This window comes from Macaca fascicularis, chromosome 11, assembly GCF_037993035.2.
Source record: "Macaca fascicularis isolate 582-1 chromosome 11, T2T-MFA8v1.1".
Classification (NCBI taxonomy): domain Eukaryota; kingdom Metazoa; phylum Chordata; class Mammalia; order Primates; family Cercopithecidae; genus Macaca; species Macaca fascicularis.
In genome coordinates this window covers 129974512-129999723 of record NC_088385.1, presented here as the reverse complement: position 1 = coordinate 129999723, position 25212 = coordinate 129974512, and the positions used below count along the sequence as shown (strand labels likewise).

The 25212-nt window shown below is 53.3% G+C and overlaps 2 protein-coding genes across 12 annotated transcripts in view; one reads left to right on the top strand and one right to left on the bottom strand.

Moving 5' to 3' along the window:
* VPS37B (VPS37B subunit of ESCRT-I) overlaps positions 1-17949 on the top strand; it is a 33585-nt gene extending 15636 nt beyond the window's left edge. Inside the window, exons 1-5 of one of the 10 annotated variants that reach the window (XR_012420811.1) lie at positions 11150-11274; positions 12110-12281; positions 14618-14700; positions 15617-16652; positions 16685-17949. Coding sequence is in view for 7 of the 10 variants with exons in the window: in XM_005572519.4 (XP_005572576.3) it covers positions 12110-12281; positions 14618-14700; positions 15617-16108 (747 nt within the window). In the remaining 3 variants the exon portion in view is untranslated. Of the gene's footprint in view, positions 1-10337; positions 10751-11149; positions 11275-11770; positions 12282-14617; positions 14701-15616 lie in introns of those variants that run through there. The other 9 variants (XR_012420810.1, XR_006690676.2, XM_074008305.1 and 6 more) reach the window with 9 other exon arrangements.
* A 2208-nt stretch (positions 17950-20157) lies between these two features.
* Positions 20158-25212, bottom strand: part of HIP1R (huntingtin interacting protein 1 related) — a 28512-nt gene continuing 23457 nt past the window's right edge. For both annotated transcript variants that reach the window (XM_045366181.2, XM_005572521.3), the window contains exons 19-32: positions 24861-25008; positions 24683-24769; positions 24172-24279; positions 23924-24060; positions 23587-23697; positions 23293-23351; positions 23046-23076; positions 22907-22969; positions 22593-22693; positions 22332-22437; positions 22077-22200; positions 21923-21984; positions 21601-21807; positions 20158-21383 (exon numbers count right to left, since the gene is read on the bottom strand). In XM_045366181.2, the coding sequence (XP_045222116.1) occupies positions 21336-21383; positions 21601-21807; positions 21923-21984; positions 22077-22200; positions 22332-22437; positions 22593-22693; positions 22907-22969; positions 23046-23076; positions 23293-23351; positions 23587-23697; positions 23924-24060; positions 24172-24279; positions 24683-24769; positions 24861-25008 (1392 nt within the window). In that variant the 3' untranslated portion in view covers positions 20158-21335. The remainder of the gene's footprint in view (positions 21384-21600; positions 21808-21922; positions 21985-22076; positions 22201-22331; positions 22438-22592; positions 22694-22906; positions 22970-23045; positions 23077-23292; positions 23352-23586; positions 23698-23923; positions 24061-24171; positions 24280-24682; positions 24770-24860; positions 25009-25212) is intronic.

Below are 25212 nucleotides of genomic sequence, written 5' to 3'. Positions count from 1 at the left end.
ATGATGTTGCTTGAAGTCTGCTTTAAACTACTTTCAAAAAAGCGGGAGTATAGATGAAGTAAGATTGGCAAATGTTGCTAATTGTTGAACCTAGGAGATGGTTATACATAGTTTCATCATACTTATCTCTCTACCTTTACTTTTTTGAAAGTATCTTTAATAAAAGGGTTTTTAAAAAAGACATAAATAGGAATGAACCTTAGATGATTGTTGTTATAACTTGAAAATAGAGAAATAGTAAATTAGTAAATTTCCATTTGATCCTCTGCTGGAGTGCAGTGGTGCGATTATAGCTCACTGCAGTCTTGCCCTCCCTGGCTTAAGCAATCCTCCTTCCTCAGCCTCCCCAGTAGTTGGGACCACAGGTGGGTGCTGCCATGCCTGGCTCATTTTCTATTTTTTGTAGAGATAGGGTCTCACTCTATTGCCCAGGCTGTTCTTCAACCAACTCCTGGGCTGAAACAATCCACCTGCCTGGGCCTCCCCAGAGTGCTGGGATTATAGGCATGAGCCACCATACCCGGCATAATTTATTTTAGAGATAGGGTCTCACTATGTTGCCTAGACTGGCCTCGAACTCCTAGGCTCAAGTGATCCTCCTGCTTCAGCCTCCCAAGTAACTGGGGCTACAGGCGTGAGCCACTGCACAGTGTAAGATCCCAGTTCTGGAGGGAATTGCTAGCAGTTGTAACTTTGACAGCTCATTTAACCTTTCTAAGATTATATTTCCTCTCTCTTGAGTAAAATGAGGACAAATTTGTCTCACTGTCACAGAGGATAGAATGGAGAGAGTGGAACTAAGAGAAGGTGGCACATGCTAGCCATGCTTAACAAATATCAGCAAATTTTGTTGAAATGTGGAAGATGCTGACAAGAGCAAAGTTTTCAGATCAGCACCAGTAACTTGTCTTACTTAAATCGTTAAAATCACATCTGTTTTGATTTTTCCCCTTTTTCTCTTTTGAGCCTTTTATTGGAGGAGCAGATGCAGTCTGTGCGGGTATGCATTGCTGCAGTACAAAGTGAATGGCACCCTCTGGAGTTGGGCAGTGCGCAACGCTCAGTGCCTTATGTGGGAGGATGGGCTTGACTGGGACCCTGAGCCAGACTCCCCGTGATGGTGTCTCCCCCGAGCCTGGCACACAGAGGTGCTTCCCAAGTATTTCTTGTATGAATGAACGAATGGACGAATGGGCCAACCACTGTGCTGGAGCATGTTGCTGTGGCCCTGATGAGCTGTAGATATGGAAGCTTGGGATTAGAGTTTGTGTGTGTGTATGTGTGTGTGTGTGTGTGTGTCTTTTTTTTTTTTTTTTTTTTTTTCTGTGGAGAATGGTGCCTCACTCTGTTGCCTAGGCTGGTCTTGATCTCCTGGGCTCAGGCAGTCCTCCTGCCTCTCCCTTCCTTAGTGCTAGGATAACAGGCGTGAGCTACTGCACCCGTGTGTAAATTACACATGTGTAAATATAGTGGCTTCGAGGCTCTCATGACAGTAATGTTACTGTAACGTTCTGATATGCTTGCTAAGTGGGAGAGGGCTGAATTTCAGCTGAAGAGGAGCGTCACACACAGCCGCTTGTGTCTGTGTCTCCGTGTGTGTTGTGTGTCTCACGTTTCACCACAGTTAATGGGTAGCTTCGCTTTCCAGCCATCAGTGCCATCTTCATTTTTCCCCTTTCCATTTCACTGCCATACTGTTATCACTGCTGGAGTAAGCTAGGAGTGCAAGTAGTTTCCCAGTTTATAGCTGGTTGTATCAACCCATGATGTTACTGTTTACAAATTTAAACATTCAAAAAGGCTAATCTTCAAAAAAGCTTTAGGAGGGTTTTCACAATGACTGACAAGATAGTGGCCTGAGGCCCCAATATGAAGATTCTTTTTTTTTTTTTTTTTTTTTTTGGGACGGAGTCTTGCTCTGTCGCCTAGGCTGGAGAGCAGTGGCACAATCTCGGCTCACTGCAAGCTCCGCTCCGCCTCCCGGGTTCACGCCATTCTCCTGCCTCAGCTTCCCAAGTAGCTGGGACTACAGGCGCACGCCACCACGCCCGGCTAATTTTTTGTAATTTTAGTAGAGACGGTTTCTCCATGTTAGCCAGGATGGTCTCGAACTCCTGACCTCATGATCCACCCGCCTCGGCCTCCCAAAGTGCTGGGATTACAGACGTGAGCCACCGCGCCCGGCCCCAATATGAAGATTCTTATGGTTGAAATTGAGCAAGTTTTTATTTTGGAGTGCATTGGCACGATTTCGGCTCATTGTAGCCTCTGCCTCCTGGGTTCAAGTGATTTTCCTGCCTGCCTCAGCCTCCCAAGTAGCTAGGACTACAGGCGCACACCACCATGCTTGGCTAATTTTTGTAGTTTTAGTAGAAACGGGGTTTCACCATGTTGGCCAGGCTGGTCTCCAATGCCTGACCTCAAGTGATCTGCCCGCCCTAGGCTCTCAAAGTGGTGGGATTATAGGTGTGAGTCACCGCGCCCAGCCAAGCAAGTATTTAGCTATGTGCCTGTGTTAGCCTGGGTACTGTGCTAGGTTCTGGGCACAGGGGAATGATTAAGACGTGGTTCTGCTCTTAAGGGGCTTTATGGTCACCATTTAAAGAGTGGATGTGAGCTCAAGTGTCATTTTGTGTCATAGGGTAAACTGTTCTGGCTATTTCAGTCAGGCTTCTGGCAAGATATGGCACAGTCAGCATTAGGGATTGGCGAGGAGTTGAATAAAGGGATTCTTTACAAGGAGAGGGCAGCGTAGAGACCCCCAATGCCTGATGCAGGATTAGCAACGCCACGCACTTCTCACTTCCAGGCCTGAGGGAGGGGCGGGGGAGAGGGCTGCCTTGGAGGAAGGGAGGGCTGGAGGACCTGGCCCAGCTGCAGCCCCTCCTCAGCGAGGCAACCCGAGGAGCACTCCCCATCCCCGCTGTCCCTTTTCATCTTTCTCCTACCCTTGATCCTCATTGCTGAATCCAACCAGAACCTGAGGGTGAGTGTCCCGGTGAAGGGTTGGTATAGTTCAGCCAGGTGGCTGCTGGGGCACAAAGCAGGATAGACAGTGGTTTTCAAGAACAGGTGGAAGATTCCAGCACTGTACTAGTTTCCTGTGGCTGCTGTAACATGACCACAAACTGGGCAGCTTACAGCAACAGAAGCTTAATTCTGTCACAGCTCTGGAGGCCAGAAGTCTGAAATCAGGGTGCCCTCCCTGTTCCCCCTGGAAGCTCTAGGGGAGGACTCTTTTTTGCTGCTTCCAGCTTCTCATGTGTGCTGGCGTCCTGGGCTTGTGACCACATCATGCTGACCCCATCTTCACATGGCTTTCTCGTCTGCCTCTGTCTTCTCCATGTGTCTCTTTATTTTTTTTATTTTTTTTGAGACAGAGTCTCACTCTGTCGCCCAGGCTGGAGTGCAGTGGCCGGATCTCAGCTCACTGCAAGCTCCGCCTCCCAGGTTTACGCCATTCTCCTGCCTCAGCCTCCCGAGTAGCTGGGACTACAGGCGCCCGCCACCTCGCCCGGCTAGTTTTTTGTATTTTTTAGTAGAAACGGGGTTTCACCATGTTAGCCAAGATGGTCTCAATCTCCTGACCTCGTGATCCACCTGTCTCGGCCTCCCAAAGTGCTGGGATTACAGGCTTGAACCACCACGCCCGGCCTCCATGTGTCTCTTAAAAGGACTCTTGTAGGCCATGCGCGGTGGCTCACGCCTGTAATTCCAACACTTTGGGAGGCCAAGGCTGGCAGATCACTTGAGGCCAAGAGTTCGACACCAGCCTGGCCAACATCGTGACACCCCATTGCTACTAAAAATACAAAAATTAGCCAGGCGTGGTGGCGCACACCTGTAATCCCAGCTACTCAGGAGGCTGAAGCAGGAGAATCGCTGGAACCCGGGAGGCAGAGGTTGGAGGTTGCAGTGAGCCGAGATCGCACCACTGCACTCCAGCCTGGGCGACAGAGCAAGACTGCCTCAAAAAAAAAAAAAAAAAAAAAAAGGACTCTTGTCATTGGATTAGGGCCACCTAATTGATTAAAGATGATTGCCTCATTTCCAGATCCTTAATTAAATTTGCAAAGACCTTTTTTCCAATAAATGTAGGTTCCAGAGATTAGGATGTAGACACATCTTTTTGGGGGAGGGGGGGCGTACCATTCAGCACACCACAAGCATCCTGTCACTCCCAGGAGAGTTACAACACTTTTATGACACAGCAGTAGACAGATTTTTTGTTTTGTTTGTTTGTTTTTTTGAGACGAAGTCTCCCTCTGTCACTAGGCTGGAGTGCAGTGGCACAATCTTGGCTCACTGTAATCTCCACCTCCTGGGTTCAAGCGATTCTCCTGCCTCAGCCTCCTGAGCAGCTGAGACTACAGGCGTGTGTTACCCTGCCCGGCTAATTTTTGTATTTTTAGTAGGGATGGGGTTTCACCACATTGGCCAGGATGGTCTCGATCTCTTGACCTCGTGATCCACCCTCCTCGGCTTCCCAAAGTGCTGGGATTACAGGCGTGAGCCACTGCGCCTGGTCCAGCAGTGGACAGATTTTATGATTGTGTTTGTCATGTTTAGTAGCTCCACTGTCCTAAGGACAGGAGCTTTACCTTCCTGTTCACTTTTCTGTCTCCGTTGCCTGCCCAGAGCCAGCCCATGATGATGCCTGAAAAGAAATTTTTTGATGCATGAATAAATAGATGAACAGACGAGCACAGAAGAATACAGTGTGAATACAGTGAAGCCAGAAGTATCCTCTGTGAATGGGACACCCTTGAGTGGAATGGTTTCAGTAGATGGATTGTATGAGGTGTGAATTGCATCTCAATCAAGTGGGGCCTCAGGGAATGCCCACCACTAAGGGTCTAGCTCTGTGTGGCGTTGATGGGGCTGGGAGAAGTTTAGAAAACGCTCTGCCATTGCTAAGGCCTTGGTTAGGGTAGAGTTTGCAGCAGAGATTTGGATAGGAGGGCATTCCAGGCTGCATAGCCAGTGTGAACAGCCTTGGCGGGAAGAGCATTTTATATTCCTGGAACTAATGCTTGTTTAACAACATGCTTGCTTGTTGCTGGGCACAGTGGCTCAAGCCTATAATCCCAGCACTTTGGGAGGCTGAGGTGAGAGGATTGCTTGAGCTCAGGAGGTCAAGGTTGCAGTGAGCCATGATTACACCACTGCATTTCAGCCTGGGCGACAGAACAAGACCCTGTCTCAAAAAATAAAAAATTACGATGAAGTTTGCTTGTTAAATAAAGTGTGATTTATTTACTTCGCATAAATACTATGCCTTCTGAGAATGCTGTAGGGCATACTTTGTTTTTATCCTAACGCAGCCCAGATTCCAAGTACACACTGGATTTTGGGCATTTAAAGGACTTGCGGTGCTATTAAGGATTCCCATTTGCTCATTTAAGTTTGCTAACCTGATTCAGTCATGTCACTTACTTAGTTGTTACAAGTATTCTATTACGGTGTGAAGGGGGAAAAAAGAACTGCTATGAGTATGTTTCCATGAAGAAGATTTAGCTTGGAAATGTGGGCAGATTTGTCTGCCTTTGTGTTTAGGAAGGCACAATTATAATTACAGATGGAGGAGCTAGACTCTGGCCAGCTGGAATCAGAATTTCACATTGTACAAGTGTCTGGTCTGGAACGCATCCACGGGAAACCTACACCCTTGACCCAGCATTGGCCTGGGTCAATTGGCCATTGACAAGGCTGCAGGCAGTCTCCCGCCCCTGCCTCTACCCCTGCGTGCCTCTCCTTTGTAGCGGCCATGGCATATGCAGAGGGGACTGTAGCTCTCTCTCCTTTCTTGCTGACTTTATTTTCTGCCACACTCCCCCCACCCAAATAAAGAAATAATGACATGCATATTTGAGAAAGTGTGTGTGTGTGTGTGTGTTCTCTCTCTGTCTGAGACGGAGTCTTACTCTTTTGCCCAGGCTGAAGTGCAGTGGCACGATCTCAGCTCACTGCAACCTCCTCCTCCCAGGTTCAAGCAATTCTTGTGTCTCAGCCTCCCCAGTAGCTGGGATTATAGGCGCCCACCACCACAGCTGGCTAATTTTTTTTGTATTTTTAGTAGAGGTGGGGGTTTCATCATTTTGGCTAGGCTGGTCTCGAACTCCTGACCTCAAGTGATCCACCCGCCTTGACGTCCCAGAGTGCTAGGATTACAGGTGTGAGCCATGCCCAGCCAGACTGTGTGTTCTGAGAGAGTTACATATATTAATGTAAGCATCCCAAGAGATAAAAGAGACCTCCACACTTCTGCCTGGATAAGTATATATAAGATACTTTTTTTTTTTTTTTTTTTTTTGAGGTGGAGTCTTGCTCTGTTGCCCAGGCTGGCGTGCAGTGGCGCGACCTCCACTCACTGCAAGCTCCGCCTCCCGGGTTCATGCCATTCTCCTGCCTCAGCCTCCCGAGTAGCTGGGACTACAGGCGCCCGCCACCACGCCCAGCTAATTTTTTGTATTTTTAGTAGAGACAGGGTTTCACCGTGTTAGCCAGGATGGTCTCGATCTCCTGACCTTGTGATCCGCCCACCTTGGCCTCCCAAAGTGCTGGAATTATAGGTGTGAGCCACCACACCTGGCCATAAGATACTTTTTTAACTTAAACCCTTTTTCTACAAAGTTATGTGTGGTTGCTCTAATGAATCAAATACTGTGATAGTTAAAAGTAGAAAGCGGAAAGTAAAAGAATCACACCCACTCAGGCTGCTGCTGTTACCCTGGGGTGAGCATGCTTCCAGAGAGTTCACTGTGCTCATGCACGGATAGGTGGGCAGAAATAAGTTTAGACAAGCCAGGTCCTACTACAAATGCTGTTATCAGGCATCTCATTTTTCTTCACTTATGAGAAATGGAAACTGAAGTGAAACTGAGTAAATGTATAAAAATGTTCCTTTACCACAGAGAGATTATTTCCTGAAAAGACTTTTCTATGGTTAACAAAAAGGATCATGAGAATGATCAAGAGGTTGGCATCACTGTTTTCAATTTCAGGTATTTGTTGGTGCCTACCATGAAACAAAGACAGTGGCAACTTAAGATTTTTCTTTTTTTTTTTAAATCGGATGGTTCCTAAAATACCTCTCTAAGTATTCTCAGATTTACTATACAGATTTGGTCACAGACATTGAGGCTGGAATCAGTCCCAGAGGGGTGGAGAGTTGGGTGTATGTGGCCGGAGTGACTGCCATCTGGGCCTTGCTGAGTGGTTTGTGCTGCGCCCGTGGAGGCCTCCCGGGCCTGTCCTGGCCAGTTTGACTTTGCTTTGCAAATGAACAAAGCTGTTGTTTCTCCTCCCCCCCCGCTTTTTATTTTCCAACTGTAACAACGAAAAGATTGAGGAAAGAGTTTCTTCATTGATTGTAGCATCCAAGGTATGTTCTGGGGCAGGTTTTGGTGTTGAAAAATTTTATCCAATGCGTAAGACATCCACCTTCAGCACATGCATCCTGACCATTGTCCCCACTGCCATTATCCTGCAGGGTGCTGTGGGTATACTCTGGGTGGCCACTTAGAATTTACTGTATTTGTCTGGGTGTGGTGGCTCATGCTTATAATCCTAGCACTTTGAGAGGCCGAGGCAGGGAGATTACTTGAGGTCAGGAGTTCAAGACCATCCTGGCCAATGTGGCAAAACCTTATCTCTACTAAAAATACAAAAAAAATTAGCCAGGGGTGGTGCACACCTGTAATCCCAGCTACTCAAGAGACTGAGGCACAGGAATCGCTTGAACCCTGCAGACAGGCTGCAGTGAGCTGAGATCACGCCACTGCATTCCAGCATGGGTGACAGCGAGACTGTCTCAATTGTAAAAAAAAAATTATTTAAAAACATCTGAATACCCAAAGGATATTAAAAAAAAAATCACTGCCAGTTTAACAGTCCTCAGTTGGAGGGTTTTTTTTGTTTGTTTGTTTTTGAGACAGTTTCACTCTTGTTGCCCAGGCTGGAGTGCAATGGCGCTATCTCGGCTCACCGCAACCTCTGCCTCCCAAGTTCAAGTGATTCTCCTGCCTCAGCCTCCGAGTAGCTGGGATTGATTACAGGCATATGCTACCTTGCCTGGCTAATTTTGTATTTTTCGTAGAGAAGGGTTTTCTCCATGTTGGTCAGGCTGGTCTGAAACTCCTAACCTCAGGTGATCCACCCGCCGCGGCCCCCAAAAGTGCTGAGATTACAGGTGTGAGCCACCACAGCCGGCCTCAGTTGGAGTTTTATTTGGCCTCTTTTGATGCCTGGTGGCTTATGTGTGTCCTATACAAAACAAATTGCCTTTTTTCCCCAGACCCCAGAAATGTGGACAAATGAGTTGTCTTTTTATTATAGTCCACGCTTTCCTTGTGTTCTTCTCCTCTAGGACTTTCTAATATGTAGGACACGTGATTTTGACTTGACTTAAACTCTACAGAAATAAGATTTTCTTTGTAGATGCATTTTTATGGTGAAACTGAAGCAAGTTTTCAGCTTAGCGATCTGTATCAACAGGGAGCTTTGAAGACAGTATCCATGCCTGGGCCCCCTCCTGAAGAGCTTGACAGGTAGGGGTTGGTTGGGACGGTGAGATTTTTAACAGCAGCCTCCCTACTCCCCAGTAAATGGGGATCGGGGATCGTAAGGCACAGCTGAGGCTGAGACTGCTGTGGAGTAGTCCAGGCCGCCTGCGGGAATGTCGGTCGGTGCTGCGTCGAGTGCTGTCTTTCAGGTGGTTGTGTGGGAGACCTGCACTTGCTGTGTGCTACTTTAACTGAGGACTTTTGAGGAAATTCTGTTTGACAATTACTTTAAGGTCCAGTGTGACACCCTCCCTCAGACTCAGTCTCGAGTGACTTTCTGCTGGGAGCGCCTCTACTTCATCAAGGATTGGGGGCACTTAGCACTCAACAAACATAACTCACTTTTTCTTCCTCCACACTTTTTTACGTCCCTTATTTGCCGGGCTTGGCTTTGAGTGAATTTTGGCTTTTTGGGGGGTTGTGGGGGGCTCTCTGATTCATTCAACAGATCTTCACTGAGTGGCAGACGTGTGCAAAGTGCTTGGGATGCCAAAGGCAAGTATGTCGTCTGTATTTAGTGTTGGGACCGACAGTGATTGAGACAACAGATTTTATCTTCACTGATGACAGTGACGATGCCACGAAAGACGTGGGTGCTCGCAGAGGGTGGCTGCTGGTGTAGGCAGGATGGTTAGGGACCTGCTTTCTCAGAACTGACTGGGAATGGTTGGTGGGGACCAGGCCATTTGGGGCCTCACAGATCAGGGCTGATGAGTTTGGCTCCATTTATGCTGACTCAGTTTATTTGAGGGTGGGAGCATTCCTGTTTCTCAGAATTCCCTGTGCCTAACTCCAGGCGTGGCAGATGGTACTTGCTCAGTAAATGTTTATTGAACAAAGAATTGACTGAGAGTGATGGAACACACACAACTGTGGGGCTGGGAGCAGGAGCGCGAGGCCTGTCTCTCAGTGCAGCCTGGACCACTTGCCCCTCTCCTCATCCGCCAGGTGAGACCAGCAGGAGAAAGCCATCTCAGCAGTGGTTGGTGGTTATATTTATGGTTAAATTTTATTTTGAGATGCTCGTAGTTTCACATGCAGTTGTAAGAATACAGAGAGATCCTGTGTCCCCTTCTCCCAGCCGCCCCCTGGGGTAACATCTGGTGAAATTCAGTGCACTCTCAGCACCAGGATGGGGCACTGATACTCCCAGGACACAGAACATCAGGATGGCTCCATCCCCATGCAAGTCCCTCACGTCGGCCTTTTGTAGTCCCCCCACACACCGCTAATCTGTTCTCCATTTTTGTGATTTTGTATTTCAGGGGTGTTGTGCTCATGGGGTCGTGGAGTGAGTGGTCCTTTGGGGTTGGCTGTTTTCACTCAGTGTGATTCCCTAGAGCGTTATCAGTCCCGCCAGTCAAGTTTCTTCCTTTTGCTGCTGAGTGGTATTTGGCAGCCTGGCTGGCCTGCAGCTTGTTTACCCATTCACCTGTTAAAAGACACCTGGGCTGCTTCTAGATTTTAGTTGTTACAAATAAATGTTGCTGTCGACAGTCCTGGGCAGGTTTTTGTTGAATGTAAGTTCTCATTTCTCTGATATAAATGCCCAAGAGTACAAGTTCTGGGTCATACGGTAGTTACATATTCAGCTTTATTAAAAAGCGCCTGTTTTCCAGAGTGGTCATACAGTAGTTTGTTTGTTTGTTTTTTTTTTTTTTTGGAGTGCAGTGGCCGGATCTCAGCTCACTGCAAGCTCCGCCTCCTGGGTTTACGCCATTCTCCTGCCTCAGCCTCCCGAGTAGCTGGGACTACAGGCCCGCCACCTCGCCCGGCTAATTTTTTGTTATTTTTTAGTAGAGACGGGAGTTTCACCAGGTTAGCCAGGATGGTCTCGATCTCCTGACCTTGTGATCCGCCCGCCTCGGCCTCCCAAAGTGCTGGGATTACAGGCTTGAGCCACCGCGCCCGGCCAATACAGTAGTTTTTGTTTGCTCTTTTAAATGGCTTGACAATGGAAGAAAGACGCTTCTGCTGGGCCGGGCAGAGAAAGCCCATGGAGAGCCGCCCTGTGGGTGGGGAAGGGGTGTCGGGAGCCCCACTGCTTACCAGGAACCTCAGGGAAACTGGGTCCTTCCAGTCCCAAGATTCTCCTTTTTTGCTAAAGGCATCAGAAGAGATGAAAGCATTTCTACCACCCACATTTCCGGGACACTCCTAGCTTTTACTTCCGAGCTGGGAGAGAGGTTTGATTTTCATTGTCATTTAAATCCTGTCGGGTTTTCAGTGGAGCCTGATCTTCGGTGCTCTGGGCGCAGCTGTTGGTCTGGAGATGCAGATCACTGTCTGCTGAACAGAGCCCTCCTCCTGGGGTTAGGGATCTCCTGATTGAGGCATGGATCCAAAGGGCTTGTTTCTTTGTTCTCTGATTCCCTGAGCCTCTTCCTTGTGTGTGTGGTGTGTGTGCACTTGTGTGAGCACACCGGGAACTATGACAGCAATCAACGGGTATGACTGGGGGTGGGGAGCAGAGGCAGCATGGCCAGGAATCTATACTCCAGCTACCAAAAGGAAGGAAGTAGCAGCAAAAATAGCCTGGGTGGGGTGGTAGAAAATATTAAGGGGAAAATGAGATGGGTGGGGTTGAAGAAGGAGCTGCTTCAAGAGAAACAGACATACACTGGGTAAGGAATCGCGTGCTGTTGAAACTGACGGTGTGGAAGGAAAGAGGTGGCAGTGGCTGGGCTGTGGTAGAGGAAGCCGATCACCGGTGAGTGAAAAGGGAACTAGGGTACCCATGCGTTTGTGTTTTTTATTTAAACTTTGGCTAAGCTTTGCCAGGAGCATTTTGCCTTTTTTTTTTTTTTCTCAGACCTTCTACCCCTGTCTTTCTCCCCTAAGTTCTGGGCATGTGGCTTCTCTACCTACCAGGGTAGCCTGTCATTGCTCTAAAGGACAAAATGAAACCCCTGATGGGCAAAATATGTCTCCCCACTTCCCCCAACTTTTGGTCAGCTTTGCTCATCCACCAACAGCTGGGAGCTGGAAGGCTCAGAAGAGCTGGGGTGGGCATGGGAGAGACGAGGAACCCCGGTGGCTGGAAACACAGTTCCTTCCCAGGGTCTCTTCAGCTTGCTGGTAGAACCTCTTAGGCTGCTTATGAAGCCTGAATTGACATCATGCCAACTGCTGCTAAGTGGTTCTTTAACTTCCTCTGGAGCAGCAGAAACTTGTTTTGAAAACAATCAAATTCTAAATCTTTACAGCTGTTTACTTCTGCAAGCACAATGGCCGTAGTAAGGAATTCAAGTCACAGCGCAGCCGTGGCAGGGAAGGCTCTGTCTGCATGGAGTCACAGGACAAAGCCTGTTCTGGAAACGTGCTGGAAGGAAGTCGGCCTCATTCTTTGCGACGGGCAGCAGCTCCAAATGAGAAACCAGGGGTTTGGCTCTGGGCCGGTAGCATCTGCCTGGCATGCGGTGCCAGCTGTGGAGACCAGTGAGGCGGCAGCAGCCGCAGTGGGCTCCTGGGGTGTGCGTGGGGACCTCCAGGGGTCTAGGAGCTGATATACTTTTGGTTCTCATCATCTCGTGTGTTCCTTGCAGACGCAGAATGTTCAGCTTAACAAAGAAATGACACTTGCCAGCAACCGGAGCCTGGCAGAAGGAAACCTTCTGTACCAGCCCCAGCTGGACACATTGAAAGCACGCTTGACCCAGAAATACCAGGAACTCCAGGTTCTCTTTGAAGCCTATCAGATAAAGAAGACCAAATTAGGTAACTTTTTAAGGGTGATCACTTGAGAATAAAGAGTTGAGAGAAGGACACATTTCAAGCCATTGCCCTACCGGGAAGGAAATATTATTGAAAAATTTCAGATTAAGGTAGTGACTCTACTGCAGTGAAGAAATGGCTTATGTATATTATTTATATATTTTTAGAAACAGGGTCTTGCTGTCTCAGGCTGGAGTGCAGTGGTGCAACCATGGCTCAGCGCAGCCACTCGACCTCCTGGGCTCAGGTGATCCTCCTGCCTCAGCCTCCTGAGTAGCTGGGACCACAGGTGTGCATTACCCAAGCAGGCTAGTTTCTCATATTTTGTAGAGAGGTCGTCTTGCTATGTTGCCCAAACTGGTCTTGAACTCAAGCCATCCTCCGGCCTTTGCCTCACAAAGCGCTGCTATTACAGACATGAACCACTGTATTGGACTAGTTTTTGTATGGAATATGGAGGGCCCCCGGGCCTGCAGCCTCTCTTTACTTGTGGTTCGAGAGGGCAGGGTGTATAGCAGGACTGCCCTCTCCTCCCAGTGGCCCTGCCTGGTGGCGATGACTGCTGAGGTCAGCCCAGGTCCACACACACCTCCAGGGTTTGCAGCGTGGAGCAGGTGGCAGAAATGTGGGTACTTGGGGCATTTACCAGAAAAGGGGATGGGGATTAGGAGGAAGCCAGCCAGTTTAGCAGTCACCAGTTTAGAAGAGGAGACTTGCCACTTTTTAAATTCAAGACCCCACCTTCTCTAAACAGCATAGAAAAAGCAGTTTTCTGAATTATGATATTCAACAGATGTCTTATGCTGTTTGCCTGTTTGTCTTGTGCTGTTTGTTAATGGTAAAAAAAAAATACACATCACTGGAACATTTTATTTTAATGGCATACTTTAATTTGCAGCCATTAGGAGGAGACATCAGAATTAAAGATTGTTGAGCATCCTGAGTGCTTTTGATAGTTATCAAAGGGACATTTAGATAAAGTTGGAGCTGGGTGTGGTGGCACACGCCTGTGGTCCTAGCTACTTGGGAGGCTGAGGAAGGAGGATTGCTTGAGCCTTGGAGGTTGAAGCTGCAGTGAGCCATGATTGCACCCCTGTACTCCAGCCTGGGCGACAGAGTGAGACTGTGTCTCCACAGAAGAAATGAAATAAGCCGGGAGTGGTGGTGCTCGCCTATAGTCCCACCTACTCTGAAGGCTGAGGCCACAGTGAACCATGATTGCATTACTATACTCCAGTCTGGGTGACGGAGACCCCATCCCTTAAAAGAATTTGGGTTAAAAATCACCTTCTACAGTGAGGTTTACAGTGATGTCTGTCACTACTTGCTATCATCTTGTCATTTTCTCCATTAACTTCAGTAAAAATTTACAATAACACACCCAAACCAGAGTGATGAAAAGTAAAAAGACCGGCAGTACCAAGTGCTAGTGAAGTGCCATGCATCTGTTGCTGGTAGGAGTGTCCGTGGGTCATTTGGGACTTACAGGTGTGGCCACCACAGCCAGCTCCTTTTTTCATTTCACCTCGGGAAAGTTGTTGGGTAGTACCTACTAACATTAAGAGTGTGTGTGCGCTGCAGTTCAGCGGCTCTGCTCCTGGGTGTATACCCAACAGAAATGGACATTAATGTCTCTCAGAAGGGAGGTACAAGAATGTTGTATCCTTATTACCTTCCTTATGATAAAATTTGGAAACAATCAAAATGTCCGTCTACGGGGTAATGGGCACGTAAAGTCTATTTACACAATGGAACACTACACAGCATTGAAACGAACTGATTCACAGACCTGAGCAGGGTCTCAGAGACGCGGTGCTGAGTGGAAGAAGCCAGCAGAGTATGGTCTGTACTCTGATTCCAGGATGTGGAGTCAAGACCAGGCAGAGCTTCTCTGTGGTGGTGGAGGCCAGTGTAGGGGTTACCTGGCGGGTGCAGTGGGCCTGTGGGCGCCCGGTGGAAACGTTCTGTGTCTGGATCTGGGGGGTGGTGGTTGGGGGTTAAACGTGGAAATTTGAGTGACACACTTAAGATGTGTATACTTGATGTAAGTTACCACTCAAAACATAAAGGAAATACAAAATGGCATGATGACAATGTCACTGCCCCATATTTGAAAACAGCTGGCTCTAGAAGCAGCTCATGACACAGGTTGCTCCGACATGCGATGTTGGCCCCTGGGCACTGGCTTGGTGCACTTGTTCCTTGTAGGTTTACAAGCCTTTCACATTCAGCTTCTTGGAAAGGAAGGTGCGATCCTGCCATGGTCTGTGTGGACGGCATCATGAAGGGCTTTACCTGTACGCCTGTCACTCTTGTCATGCCTCTTGCTTCTTTTCCAGACAGACAGTCTAGCAGTGCTTCCTTGGAGACCCTGTTAGCACTTCTTCAAGCAGAAGGGGCCAAGATTGAGGAAGACACTGAGGTAAAGCCAACCAGCCTTGGTGGAATCCTTGGGGCACTTTGGGCAGTCAGCGGGCCCGCTGCCTCCAGGGAGCGTGAGCACCCCACTGCCACGGTCAGGAGGTGGTGCCTCCCAGGTGTGCAGGCTGTATGCCAGCAGGCAGCCTGGCCTGTGCTGGGGAAAGTGCCAGGCAGGGGTCCAGGGAACAGCAGGGTGAGTGAGGGCAGGTCCAAGGGAGGGCCAAGAGAGGGCATGTGGGCCACTCTGAGAACACCAGCCCCTGGGGCCAGTGGTGAATTACCACGTGCCGTGGTTCAAGGGCCAGCTGGGGGCTACAGAGCTCCTGGGACACGTCCAGCTGCGCATTAGAGCCTTGAGCCTCGCCAGGCGATTAGGAAATGAGTCAAGGTCGAATGTTGCAGTTGTCGCAGGCAGGGTCCTGCCAAGACAGGGCTGGGTTCGATGAACTCTGAAGCCTTGGGGGGCCCCAGTGGGCACAGGCGTTTCTGTCCTGCTGATCCACCCAGGGCGAGTCTGTTAGTCAGGGGGTGCGGCCGGGTGGAAGCAAGGAGGTGTTGGACTCCAGTGGGCTCGAGAGAGTCCTGGGACCCAGGAGTCAGAGCCCTCACCCAAAAGCCAGCTCCTCTGCCTGTCATGCTGGTGGTGGGGTGCGCAGCAGGACTGCCCCCCTCTCTGCCCGGTGGCTCTGCCTGGTGGCAGCTCATGCTGAAGCCTGAGTCCACAACCTCGGATCTGGAGCCGGAGCAGGGCCCTCTCTACAGGCAGGAGCAGTGTTGGAAGCAGCTGGGCGTGGCCCTCTCCACAGGCAGGAGCAGTGTTGGAAGCAGCTGGGCGTTGCCTCTCCTTGTGCCTAGATCACGAAGGGAGCATCCTCCCCATCTGGCTGTCCCTGTAACCAGGTTTCTGCCTCTTTCAGAACATGGCAGAGAAGTTTCTGGATGGAGAACTTCCTCTGGATTCCTTCATTGACGTCTATCAGAGCAAACGGAAACTGGCCCACATGCGACGGGTGAAAATCGAGAAGCTCCAGGAGATGGTGCTGAAGGGGCAGAGACTCCCGCAGGCCCTGGCCCCGCTGCCCCCCAGGCTGCCCGAACTGGCACCTACCGCCCCCCTTCCCTACCCTGCCCCAGAGGCCAGTGGGCCCCCCACCGTTGCACCTCGGCGCATCCCCCCACCACCACCCCCAGTGCCTGCAGGACGCTTAGCCACCCCGTTTACTGCGGCCATGAGCTCGGGACAGGCCGTGCAGTACCCAGGATTACAGTGCCCGCCCCTGCCCCCCCGTGTGGGCCTCACCACTCAGCAAGGATTCTCTTCGCAGTTCATGTCCCCGTATCCGCCGGCTCTCCCCCAGAGACCCCCGCCCCGGCTCCCTCCGCACCAGCCGGGTTTCATCCTCCAGTGAGCGCCAGCGCGGCCCTTCCCCGGAGACTCCTTCCGCCTGCTGTGTTGTGCTCCGCACGTGGGAGGGAGGCTGGAGGTCCACTCTGTGCCAAGGGCTCTGGGGCCCTAGGCCAGCGTGTCTGTCTGATTTTAGAACTGTAGGTCAGTGGTGAGTAGTAGAAGCCCAGGCTTTGGGCAACGAGGCAGTTGTGCGTGCCGGGTTGCAGCCTGACACCTGTGCGTCGCATTGGTTTGCATTCTCCGTGTGATTTCTAAGTATCTTAGCGTTGATGAACTCGTATTTGGGAAGAAACAAGGCCTCTCCCCCATTCCCATTTAGAATTTTGGTCCCTCCATTGCGGTTTTATTTAATGAGCATGGTTCATAATACTTATTTTCGAACGTCCTATGTGTCTCACCCACCGGCCACTACAGCCCTGGTGAGGGCAGGTGGGCGCCAGCCGGCCTGGAAGAGCACCATGGCCGGCCACCACCTGCGGCTGCGTTGTTGCTCACTGACCCTGCTGGGGAGAGGTCATCATAGTCCCCGCCTGACCTGGGGAGAGGTCATCGTAGTCCCCGCCTGACCTGGGGAGAGGTCATCATAGTCCCCGCCTGACGTGGCTGCTGCTCTTGCTTCAGAGCCACAAGCAAAGTTTGCACTGGGCCCACTGCCGAGTCCAGAGGCCGGAGAACGGCCGCCGGTGTGGGAGGGGACCGCACGAGCGGGACTTGCACAGCAAATTGTGTCCCCAGCTGCTGCTCCTCCCTCCTGCCTCGAGCCGGCCCTGAAGGTTTCTATGAAGAAATAATCCCCCAATATTTTTACTATGTGTGTGATTTTCCTGTTTTATATTGAAAACACCTTTTTGACACTCCCAAGACCATTCAGGGAAATTTTTTTAAAAATGCAGATACTGTCTTGAGCAGATTGAAATGCTGATGAAGTGGATGTGATTTCCTTCCGTGCAAGCAGTGCACGGTCCCACCCTCGGGTGTCCGTGCTGTGCCTTAGCTTCCCCAGGTGCCAGGACTTACACCTGCTAGGGGCTGGGCAGGGCCCCGGCTGTGCTCTCTCTGAAGGGCTTGTCCAAGTTCATTGCCCTGTTACAGGTGGTCAAGACGTGCGGCCACCTTGATCTAGGCTACCCTTAGCCAATATCCTCTGCCCCTGGCTGGCTGGTGGCTCAGGGTCGGCAGCGTTAGGGGTCTGGTGAAAGCCCACCCCATGGGATTGAGGGACAGGGCTGCACTCCGACCGCCTGCACCTGCTCTTCCCTCCACCCCCGTGGGACCTCTTCTTCACGTGCCATGTGTGCTGAAGGCCCAGGGCCCAGCAGGGGGCAGTGGCACCTGTTGACAGAAAAGGCCCAGGTGCTCACCGGTGGACCTTCTGGCCCGCCTCTCCCCTGTCACTTGTCAGGCATCCAGGGCCCTGACCTGTGCCTAGCCGCCAGGGTGACAGAAGGCAGAACTGAAGCGGGATCTGTCCCAGTGGGCCACGGACCAGGCCACTGCCTTTTGTCCTCAGTGACTGTACATTCCTGTTCTCGGACTTGAACTCTACTGTAACTGTTTTCTTAAAAGAAATGAAGCTGTACAGGATGATTCACTGCCATGCCAGTCAGGCGGGCTTGCCATGTTCTGTGAATCTCGATTGAGCGGTGCCACCTGCCCCCATACCTCCACCAGCGGCCGCTGTCGGGGATGCCACAGCCTGGCCACGGTCGTAGCCAAACGAGCTCGGCATTGGAGTTGTAAAGGGGCCCCTGACCGGGCTCGCCATCGCTGTTCAGGGCTGTGTACGGTGCTGTGGCTGTAAAGCTGTAGGACCCTTTTTAATAAATAGAGAATTATTAATTACAGGCCTGTCACTTATTTACTTGGGGATGTGGATGTTCATGATGTCTGGTTCTGAAACATCAGTGATCAAAGTTCCAGCAGGGAAGCTGGCTGGGATGTCTGTTTTTGACGCTGAAGACAAAAATCTCTGCCTGTCCAGGGTCCTGGCGCAGGCGGGGCCTCTTACCCTCTTGGTCACCAGAGTCTCATAAACAGCAGTCATGGACAGAGCATGTTCTGTGCGTAAGAGAGCGTGGCTTCAGGATCACAGCCACTGTGTCCAAGTGGGGGACTGAGGGTGACCTCAGGGCTCAGGCTGTGCCTGCTCTCTGTCCATGAGGTTGCCACCGTGTGCTATGTGAAGGGTGAAACTTTGTGGTGGTTTTTAGTGGGAAAACTAGTGGCTCTGATGTTTTGCTTTGGGGACTTGCCAGCAGGTGTTTCAAGAAGGCAGTTGCCTCTGCCCACTTCAAAGCCCAGTGGGTGTTGCTTCCTTCTCTAGGCTGAGAGGAGGGGACCCCGCAAGCCCTGCCTCCTTGCAGAGCTACAGAATTTGTACCCTGTGCCTGCCGCCCCGGCTGAGCTGTGCGCCTGTGTCCCCACCATCCCAGCTGAGCTGTGTATCTGAGTCACAGTGCCCCTGCGAGGGACTTGAGGAACTGAGATGAGAGCAAGCTCACCTGTTGCTGTCTCCTCTAACAGCGGCCATTCCTGGCACATCATTGTCCTATGAGGATGTGAAGGAGAAATTTCTGTGGTTCTTCTGTGAGGAAGAGGGAAGCATTTCCTGAGGAGCCAGTTTGCCTTAAAGAAAAGGTGTCTGATAGTTGGTCTTCCCAGTGACTGCCAGGAAGCTTACAGCCAAATCTGCTGTCCACTTCAGTGAGGCTGCCGGACTTCACAGAGTCTTGCCTCTCCTCCCGCTGTGTGCGCCGTTCACAAGGAGGACCAGGGAGAGGCAGTGACAGGTCCAAGAGGGTGGAGAAGCAGGAGCAGACCCCAAGCTCCTGCTTTCTAGCTCCACACGAGGCAGCCTTTCCAATGAAAGGTTTTGGCCGGTGGCAGGGGCCTGTAATCCCAGCAGTTTGGGAGACTGAGGGGGGCAGATCACTTGAGATCAGGAGTTCGAGACCAGCCTGGCCAACATGGCAAAGCCTCATCTCTACTAAAAATACAAAAATTAGGCATGGTGGTGCACACCTGTAATCCCAGCTACTCGGGAGGCTGAGGCAGAGTTTCTTGAACCCGGGAGGAGGTTATAGTGAGCCGAGGCACACCACTGTATTGCCGCCTGGGTGACAGCAAGATTCCATCTCAAAAAGTTTGGTCATTGAGAACTCAAGAATGATCAGTCAAGTGGTGTCAGTGCCTGTGGCTTTTCACTGGTCTGTATCTGGTGGAGAATCAGTTCCATTAGTGTTTTCTGAAGCCATTTTGCCGTGTAAACAAGAGCCAGGCACGGGGGCCTGAGCCTTGTGGTCCGCTTGCAAGGCCTTTCACATCCATGGTCCTAGCCACCTGGCACAAGCACCCTGGCTACGCAGCCCCAGCTGAGGCCCCACTTCACCCTCCAGGAGACCGTGGACACAGGTGGGAGGCTTGTCTGAGGCCATATAGGAGCCAGCCAAGGGGCCTTTTCTCTCCCCTGACCCACCCTGTCCTGTTTCTCCATAAATGCCAGTAATCTTGGAAGGGGGTGGGACAGGGTGAGCTCACCCACCTCAGCCTTCCCTCTGGCATGTGCTCCTGGGTAAAGTGGGTGCTTGTGAGGCTGCCACACACCCAGGGACTGAATGCCCTTCCAGGTTTCCGGTAAGTGCAAAGGCTGTGTGTGGTCATGGCTCAAGTCCAAGCCAGCTGGGAGTCAGGGTCTCCACCTTAGGAACTGTCAGCCATGGTCTCACACACACTGAGGGGGTCAGCAACTGCTGGGAACCCCAGGGAAGCTGTGGGCATCAAGGCTGGGAGTGGAGGTGGCCTCTGTGGAGGCAGCTGGCTCTTGGCCTCCTGTATAAAAGAAGGGCCCCAAGGCCCATAAATCTCCCAGAATGCAAGGCAGACACGCACAGCCTGTGACAGCCCTGCTGAGCTTTTCTGCAGTCCTGAGTATTCTAGCACTAAATGCAGACACGATGGGGTCCCCGTCCCAGCGCCTGGCCAGGGCCTAGACAAGGGAACATGCGTCCCTGAAGGAATGAAGAGCCAGGCACAGCCCCTCTGGGGCATCAGTGACAACAGTCAAAGTGCATTTTATTGCCAGCACAACACTTCAACAGGAGGAAATGCTCACACAAAGCCAAGGGGCTGGTTCTGGCTCATTCTTACTGCTCCTGACCTTGGCCAGTATGTGGTAGCCTTTCCAGAGCACAGGGTGAAGGGCTAAAGGGCTGGGGCCTGGGGTGGGGGTGAGGACAGGAGGACATGGCAGCTGCTGGCTCTGCCCTCCCAGCCTGGTCCCACCCCTCCTGCCACTCCCCTCAGGCTCAAGGGACACATATTCGTTCAAATATGATGGGGAAAGCCAGGGCCTAGCTCGCTCTAGCCGCAGGGTCCCCTCCCTGAGGGCCCTGGTCCAGCAGCTGGATTTCTGGGCTTTTTCTGGCTGAGCTGGAGGGCCTAGGACCAAGCCCACTCTCCGGAGGGCTGGAAACCACCCCTTCAGGTGGGCAGTGGGGCGCGGCCAGAACGGGGGAATGGAAAACAGGAAATGGGGGTGGTTGCCTATTCCAGCTGGAAATGGAAACTCCAGGCGTGAAGGCAGCGCCTGGGCCGCTGTGTCTCACCTCGCTCCCCAGAAAGCGGCCCCTTCCAGCATCTGACCCCTCCTGGGGGCTCCCATCACGGAGGCCCAAGGGCCAGGCCTGAGGAGTAACGGGCAACATTCCTCCAGCCCACCCAGAGCCTGGTCTTCGGAGGCCACGCAGCTGGAGGGCCTGGTAGAATCGGTGCCCCAGAAGGCCACAGACAGGATGTCTGACCCTCGTCCCATTAGCCAGCACGGACTGTGTGCCTTCCGTCCATCCACAACCTTCAGGAGTCCGGAAGGCAGGGAGCCCCACACTGGCCCCGTTTCCCAGTGTGCTGAATACAAACGTAGGAAGAAGAGCTCAAGCTCGGAATATTAAAAACACGCATTTCCTGAAGAGTTGACGCTCAAGCCTACTGCGTCCTGGCTGCACCCAAAAGTTCCTTCTGAGATAAATAAGAGACTCACATCCAGAAGCACCACCCACATGGCCCAGGCCCCTGCAGGTTCAGTAAGGGCCAGGGGCCTTGAGGACACTGATCAGAACGGTGGGGCGGAAGGCTTGGGCACCAGGTGGAGGGGCAAGGCCCCTCGGTCCTGTCAGGGCAGTCGCAGAGGCCCAGGCCTGTCTACCAGCCGCCCTGCTGGACCCCTGGGGGGCCTAGTAGTTCACAAGTTGAGCTGGGTAGATGCCATCCTTTTTGTCAAGCTGCAGGGGTTAAAGGAGGAGGGGTCAGTGGTCACAGCCAGGCTCCTGGGGCCCCACCTCTCCCTTGAGCGAGCTCCTCCTCCCTGCATGCCGTGTCATGCCATGCCAGGGGTTTTCAGTGGTCCCTGACTTCCCCAGGGACGTGCACCACATGCCCCTCCGGGGCCGGGCACGGCACCCCCCTCCAGGAACTCCCCCATCCCAGTGCAGATGGCACCTGGTGGTCCTGTCTGGGGGCCATGCTGGGCTTCTGGGCCAGCGGTGGTTTCTTGGTGGTTACACTTCGGGGGGCAGCGCTGGGCTGGCTGGCCGCCTCCTCTCCAGGGCTGCCTGATGCCCCAGCCAGCACGTAGTGCTGCTTCCGCAACTCCCCCAGCCGCATGCGTTCAGCCTCCAGCGTCTTCTCCAGCTCCAGGACACGCACCTGTAGCCACACAGCCTGCTCAACCCAGCTCAGACTCCCCAGGGAGCCCTCTCCTGGGTCCAGGTTTCGCCTGAGGGATGAGCTCAGAGGTCACGGAGCAGCCATGGGCACCTACCTGGGTCTCCATCTCCTGCTTCTTCAGCTTGATGAGGGACAAGCCAGAGAAATCCATGGTGTCTGTGGTTGGAGGGCAAGGTGGTGAGCATCTGGGCACCCACCCCCATTCAGTCTCGGGAGCCAGCAGCCCCCACTTGGCACCTGGCACTCACCTCTGTCCTCAATCTGCTCCTGGCCTGACTTGGTGGAGGCCACGACATTGGCAGCCCTCTCATTGACTGTGCGGGAGCATTCCTGCAGGCGGCTCAGGTGGGGGCTGTGCTTATCAGCCTTCACCTAAGGGGCGAGGGGTCAGGGTGGGCCCAGGTCTCCCAGCTCAGGACAGCAGCAGGCCTGGGCTTGGCAGCCACAGCCCAGGCCAAGTTGGGCCCAGAGCCTGGTGTGCCGCTGTCAGCGTGCAAGCTCACCTTGGAGGCTGCCACCAGCTGGGCCGTGCTGGCCGCGATCTCGTGGGAGCAGACGATGAGCTCCTCATACTTGCCCATGTGAAGCACCACCTTGTCAGCCGCCTCCCTGAGGGGCAAGGGCCGGTCAGGGCCAGAGTCTCTGACCCCATGGACAGCTGGTGCCACTCCACACCCCCTCTACTCTCCGCACCCTGTTGACCCCCAAACTGTTCCAACTGGCAGGAAGCAGCCCCCCGCCCATCCCTACCCAGGGCAACCTACACCAGCTGCGTGGCTCCCCAGCCCACAGCCTTGGAGGCCGAGATGAGGCCTTCGGTCCAGCGCGAGTTCTTGGCGTAAAATTCCTGCTGCGTGGCTGCCCCCTAGTGGCGACGGGAGAACAGGGCAGGACGTGCCAGTCAAGGACACCGAAGTGGAAAGGGGTCCTCAGGGGCCCTTCTCACCTCATTCTGGCAATAGGGTGCATCCCTCAGGCCTCCCTGTGGTAGGGGGTGGGGGGGCCTCATGCCCAGGGTGGCCTGGGCTGGGGGTCAGGTTCCTTGCGGACTGTGCCCTGCTGCCAGCTGGCCCCTCACCCTGCCGCTCTCCACGATCTCCTTCTGTAGGCTAGTGGATGTCATCACCAGGAGCCGGATGGCCTGCCAAGACCAAGACAGCAATGACTGGTGGTCCTCCAGGTGCAGAACCCCCCACCCAGGGTCACAGCCCCCTCACCTTCATCAGGTCTGTGCAGGAGTTGAGGATCCTGGGGGAGAGAAGGGGAGACTTGGCTGCTGCTCTGCAGGGCGGCCCACATGACACCATGGTGGGCCTGGCCACAGCAGGGCTCAGCAGGTAGGGAGGGAGTGTCTGCTCTGAGCCAGGCCTTCCTTTCCCATGAGCAAAACAGTTAGGGGCAGAACCTCAGGGGCCATGGGGAGCCCCCCTCAGGTTGGGCCTGGGGGACAGAAGGGGGGCTCACCTCTCGTTCACCTCCAGCTTCACCCCCGAGCTGGCGTGTCGTGCCTGGTTCATCATGTCCTGCACCCAAGAACAGAGCGGTGAGCTGGCTGGGAGGAGGGGACTGTGGTCCTGGGAAAGCCAGGGCTGCCTCCTGCCCTCTCAGCTCTGACCTCACAGGCCCCTGGAAAACACCATCTGTCCCCTGCCTGGAGGCTGAGAGCAGGAGTGGGTGCAGCCTGTACGCAGCCAAGTTGGGGCCTTCGGCCCCCAAAGCTCCACAGGAATGAGGGGAGTCCCCAGATCCCGTGCTCACTTCGATCCTCCGCACAGCATCTTCAATGGCTGCAGACGTGGTCGCCATCTCCTTGTCAACCATGGCCCCCAGCTCCTCCTGCCGCACATCTAGGCTCTTGGGTTTCAGTTCCTGGTGAGGATAGGAGTCAGACAGGGGTAGCCTCCATCCCCACAAGCCCACGGGCAGCCTGGGAAAGAGGTGGGGGCCACAGGGACCAAGGAGGGTGCATGGTTCCCACCCTGTGTCCTGAGGCTGCAGGCTCCACACACAAACACCTGTTCAGCCAACCCAGAGGCGGGTGCAGAGGTCAGAGGCAGGCCCAAGTCCCCCAAACCCACACTCAGCGGCGCCTCACCTGGCCCAGCTGAAGGATGCCCTGCAGGGGTGTCCGCAGCAGGCTGGCCTGCACGTGCCGCAGAGCCTGCCGGTCCTGCAGCTGCCCCATGAGCTCCAGAGCGCGGGCCCCACACTCCCTGCAGGTGTCTATCAGGCCTGGGGTGAGAAAGGACCGTAAGTGGAACAGCCCCCACAGGCCCCATAAAGACTCCCAGGGCAGACAAGCTAGTGAGACAGACAGAACCTGCTATCCCGGGACCCACTTACGGTCGGCAGGGTCGGTGGGGGCCAGGTGGGAGGTGGCACCTCCATTGACGATGGTGTCCGCAGCCAGGTGGGAGAAGCGGGTCAGGGCTGCCACCAGGGTGGAGGCGTCTGTGCGGGTGGGTGGGGCCAAGGTTGGGGGAGGATGACACTGAGACACGAGTACTGGGACCACTGTCGGCGGTCCCAGGAGGAGGAGGAGGAAGAGGAAAGGAGGGCTCGGCAAGACCGACATCCAGCAGGCAGTGGGAACCACACCGCAGTGTGTGTGGCTCCGGGCCCTTCAGTGCCCTGCCACCTGCATGCAGACGCACGGTGGCCCAGGCCCCAGAGACAAAAGCCTATTTGTCCACAGGGCACGGCTGGGTTCCTGGGAAGGAGCAGGCAGGGGGCATCTGCTTAGCTTCCCAGAGAAGTCCCTGCTGTCTGTAAACCTCCCAAAAGGCAAGAGGTGGCCATGGGCGCTGGAACTGGGACATAGCCCCCGCCTCCGCCCTGCTCGGGCCACACTCACCTGCCAAGGAGGTCAGGTACTGGGCGTGGCCCTCCTCCAGGGCGCTCACGGCATCCAAAGCCTCCTGGGCCCTGCTCACCAGGTAGTCTGCAAGCACAAGGAGAACTGAGGCCCCTGCCACCCGCTGCTCGGGGCTGGGGGATGGGAAGGAGCGGTTGAGTGTGGCCCCACCATCTACCTGGGGAGCTGGTACAGCGCAGGTGCAGGGGGTCGTCCAGCTTGCTCACAGCATCCTGCAGGATGCCTGCGGCCTCGGCAGCAGCGCCCTGCAGCACTGCAAACTGCTCATCCAGCAGCCGCTGCCGCAGACCCTGCTCCTGAGACTCCTGGCAATGGGGGCGAAGAGGGCAGCTTAGAGACCCTCCCTAAGGCCAAGGATGTGCCCCAGCCCTGGACTGACCCATGAGCTGCCAGTTGGAGCCCAGCTGAGACCCTCACTGGTCAGGGAGGTGGATATTTCTAGAAAGAGGCTTCCCAGGGTGCACAACTCAATAATAAAAAAAATAACCCAATTAAAACATGGGCTCAAG